This window comes from Neophocaena asiaeorientalis, unplaced genomic scaffold (assembly GCF_003031525.2).
Source record: "Neophocaena asiaeorientalis asiaeorientalis breed wild unplaced genomic scaffold, Neophocaena_asiaeorientalis_V1.1 scaffold606, whole genome shotgun sequence".
Lineage (NCBI taxonomy): Eukaryota > Metazoa > Chordata > Mammalia > Artiodactyla > Phocoenidae > Neophocaena > Neophocaena asiaeorientalis.
Genome location: NW_020173687.1, coordinates 5252667 through 5257038, shown reverse-complemented (window position 1 = coordinate 5257038; position 4372 = coordinate 5252667). Strand labels below are relative to the sequence as shown.

Genomic DNA, 4372 nt, shown 5'->3' with positions numbered 1-4372 from the left:
CACCTCCGGGATTCCACTGCCTGACACCGTGCTCTCCGAGGGCCAGAGGCATCCTTCCTGTACGGGGAGGAAGAGGACAGGGTCAGCGGGACGGGCAGAGGTGGGAGAGCAAAGGGGCAGCCTGGCGTGGACTCTGAGAGCCTCCACTCGGCATGAGATGCTGCACCCATCCCCCTCTTCAGCCCCACTGCAGTGACCCCAGCCCGGGCCTGGACGTTCCTCTCGGACATGACACAATCGCTGATCTCCCAGGTCCCAAGGCTGCCCCCCGAAAATGCATCCTCCGAACTCACACTTTCCAAAACATACATCTGATTCGTGGGTCCCTCCTTCTCAAAACCCTCCAGCAGCTTCCGTGGGCCTTAGAACACATCCAAATGAACTGGTGAACCGGCTCCTAAGAAAGCCTAGGTACTTGCTGTGCGACCTCGGTCAAGTTACTGCATCTGAAAACGTGCATAACTGCAGTATCTGTCGAAGAACTGAAGGAGGCGAACATGCAAAAGCCCCTGGGGTGCGCGCAACGCTCAGTGAGCCTAAGACGGTGCTGGGTGCCACCACCGCTCTCCCTCCTGTCACACTGACCTGCTCTTTAGTGCATGGAAGTGCTAACTGTGCACCACAGGGCCTTTGCACTGGCTGCCCCACTTGCACAGCTGGCTCCTTCTCGCTTTTCAATTCCAGTGCCCACCGCAGGCTTTCTCTAGCACCATTATCTAAAGGGCCTTCTCCCATTAAACATCCCGTCATCTGCTTATCTCCTTCAAAGCATCCGTCATGTCTGTAATCACCTTGTCTGCGTATTTATTTAGCACTTACTATGGTCTGTCTTGCCCCCGTTGTTGGGGGCCCAGTTTATAGATGAAGAAATACAGGAGAGTTAATCATGCAATCATTCAGCACCACTTCTGTTCCGGTGATACTCATGGATAGGCCCGGGCCTGTGGGGAGGGATGCCTTCCTTCCTTTAATTTTATAGTTTTATTGAGATGTAACTGACATATAATCAACTGCACATATTCAAAGCATACAATTTGGTTGTTTTGGCATAGGTATCTACCAGGAGCCCATCACCACAATCTAGATAATGAACATATCTATCACCCCGAAGTTTTTTGGGGGACATGTTTTCTTGAGGGTTCCCTTGCAAGACGATTCTCACCGGCAGTTTGGGGAGGAATTGCCAGGAGGGCTGCAATTTCCTACATGGCCACTAGGGGAGCTCTGTGTCTCTCCAAACTGTTCCATCAGGAAAGCACCCCACAAAGACTCACTGGGGTCTAGTTTATTCCAGGCGTGGGGATACGGAGGGCCATTCTGTTACTGATATTAGGAACGCCTCGGTGCCAGCTATTGTGCTACGCTCTTTAAAGCACTAACAACTCTCCCGACAAAACCTGCAAGGCTGAGGTCAGGTGGCTAAGCCGAGCTGCTCCAGCTGGTAGCAGGCAGTGCTGGGATCCAAACCTCGCCCACCGCCTCCAGAAGCATTCGGGCTCAAGCCGACCCTGGCAGGCTCTGTGGCCCCCAGTCGGGCCCCTGGCACAGTCCATGTGAGCACCAGGAAGCAGATAGGGGGACGTCCACCTGCTCCCCATTCAAGTCGGGAGTCCTGGGGAGGGGTGCAAGCAGCCAAGGTCAACTTGGATAAATGTGACCCAGACGGGCCCCTGCCTAAAACCCCCCTGGGAGGCCCTCTGTTCGAGGTCCCCACACGTCTTCCCACCACTGCCCACCCCCCAGCCCTCCGTCGAGCCCTAGCCTGGGGAGTCTCCACCCACAGTGCTTGGGAGGCCCCACCGCAGACCCCAGAATCACTTCCATCCTTGTCACCTGACTGCCCCCAACCTGTGCACCTGGAGGTCACCTCCTCCTCCAGGGAGGCCTCCAGGAACCTCCCACCTGCCGGATGCCCCTCCCCAGGCTCCCACAGCATCTCAGCTCCTGTATCAGCCTGGCCCTGCTGTGAGGAACCCGGAGGCCAGCTGGCTGCACGACACCTGCCCACAGGCCGTGTCTTAACTCACCTTGTTCTCTTATTCAGTGAATGGCCCTGACGCCTTTCCAGGTGCCAGCGCCCACAGGGCTGCTCCTGGCAGCTCCTTCTCTCACCCCCACTCCACTCCCCGACACCTCCTTCTCTTTCTAAAAGCTTCCTTGGAGAGTTCGTCCAGCTGCCCATGGCTTACCCATCTAGACCAGGGGTCCGCAAACTGGCTCCATAAAGGGCCAGACAGTCTGTCACACCACCAAGAAGGCTGCTGCAGGGCAACCGCAGCCACAGAAGAGACCGTGGGGATGAGCCCAGGAACCTGACTCACAGAGTGGGCACCCGGCCCTGGTCCATCTGGACCTGGCTGACTCCCGCCCTGCCTTCAGCTGCAGACGCCGAGCCACAGTCTGTACCCCTGCAGTATTTTCTAGCTTCTCTGGCTGCAGCGTCAGGTGGGGAAGTGAGGTCCCAGGGCCACAGGGCTTTACCTGCACCTGAGCCCCACCCTCTGACAGATGAGGAAGTGAACTGCCAGAGGTTCACCCTGAAAAGGGGCCACGGCAGGACAGCCATGCCAGGGGTGGGCCCAGCGCCAAGCAGACGGCGGCTGCGTTTGGGTCTCTCTGGGAGGTCATGGGCCCTCGAGACTCCTCAGACACGCCCTGTCTGGCAGGGGCCCCAGGGGAGCCGCCACACGTACCCCAGGTCTAACAAGCCTCCATGTTTACCCAGCTGGGCATCCCCGGGGGCCTGTGCAGGTGGCTGGTAGAAGTCGGCTGGGGGCAGGGGGGCAGGGGAGACTTTCTTTAAACCTCAGATGCTCAGGAACCAGAGCCCGAATCCTGACCTCCACCTGGGCACAAAGTCCCAGTGCTGCCTACAGGGCTGTCCCCGCTATGGTGGCACGGGTCCCTCACGCCGGAACCTCTGCCATCTCCCCAGCTCCCTCAGCTAACTTCACCCTCCCTGTGACCATGCAGGGTAGGAAGGAGAAAGGCTCGCTCCACCCATTTTACAGACACACACACTGAGGCTCAGAGCGGGTAGGATGCCCCACCCTGGAGCACGGCTACCAGGCTGATGTCTTCTCATTTGTCCAAAGCTTGCCCCAGCATCCGAGGTGGGACAAAACGGGTCACGGGCTCTTCAAGCTGTCGCTTAGAAGCTGTGTGGCCCTAGGCAAATGTTCCCACCTCTCTGAGCCCCAGTTTCTCCTCTGTAAAATGTGGGAGGGATTACTGAGCGCGGACGTGGCAGTGCAGCTGGTGGCACTGTCACTCAGGCAACAGCGACAGCAAATAAACACGCAGGTAAGCCCTGCAGGAAGCTGCCAAGTGTCCTCCGGACACACCGGGCCTCGGGTTTGGGGCACCCAGTGCTCCCGTCAGAGGGACCAGAGCGGATGCTCCTTGCCCTGGCAACCTGGTGACATACTGAGGCCTGACGCAAGCGGAGATGCCCAAATTTGCCAGGGACAGGCCTGCCAGCCTGACAGCTCAGCCCCACAGACTCTGGGCACCAGCGCCGGCCCCAGGCGTCCCCCAGAGCCGGGAGGCCATGCCCGCTGCCGCTTCCCCCCAGTGCCCGGTGAACACGCGCTCAGAGATGTGCTCCCTGCACAGCCCTGGGGCCGCCCACGGGCCCCCCTCTCCGTGTCATCTGCAGCCCGTCCCTCAGACGGCGACTCCTGTCCAGGTGGTTAAATTACACCTGACAGGCGTGGAGATGGAAACTGTTTAGTGATGGACTCTACACCGCCCCCTGGTCCATCTGCTGAGGAACACGGAGCGGCGGGGCAGGGGTGGCACCGAAGGTGAAGGTGAATGAGGGGAACTTGCGTGCTCAGGTCTGGAGGAGGGCGAGTTCCCAAACCGCTGGGAGCTGCTCCATCTGCCCCAGTTTGTGGAGTTTTGTGGGGATATTCCTGGGTTTCCAGAATGCCCAACAGGGCACACAATTCTAGTAACATATCAAACTGCAGTTTTGTAGGGACAGCAAGGACCGTGCCGTGTTTGTCCTTCTCACCCTTCCTGCACTCACCCGCTCTGCACCCCACCCTTGTTTCTCCCTTCAGAGCTCGGCCTCGGGGGCTCACCTCGACTGTCCTGGGTAAACCAGCCACTCTGGGATTCCCGGTGACTCCTTTCAGCTTCCTTCGGAGCATCTGGCGCTCCTGTCTGTCTACATCCAGCCCATCAGGCAGCAACCCCCTGCGACCTGCTCGAAGCTATCTCCCCCCAGTGCCTGGGAAGGCTCTAGACACACAGAGGGTGCTCAGTAAATGTCTGTCCAACGGATGGATGGACGGATGGATCTGGGGACCAAAGCCCCACTGCATGCACTGGTCCACGGGCTCCCTTCCATCTGGGTCACTGCCTA

At 58.8% G+C, this 4372-nt stretch overlaps 1 protein-coding gene across 3 annotated transcripts in view; it reads right to left on the bottom strand.

Moving 5' to 3' along the window:
- The window catches only part of PMEPA1 (prostate transmembrane protein, androgen induced 1), a 57444-nt gene that overhangs the window by 3346 nt on the left and 49726 nt on the right, over positions 1-4372 (bottom strand). For 2 of the 3 annotated variants that reach the window (XM_024750308.1, XM_024750307.1), the window contains exon 3: positions 4-57. In XM_024750308.1, coding sequence (XP_024606076.1) covers positions 4-57 — 54 coding nt within the window. Of the gene's footprint in view, positions 1-3; positions 58-4088; positions 4363-4372 lie in introns of those variants that run through there. The other variant, XM_024750309.1, reaches the window with a different exon arrangement.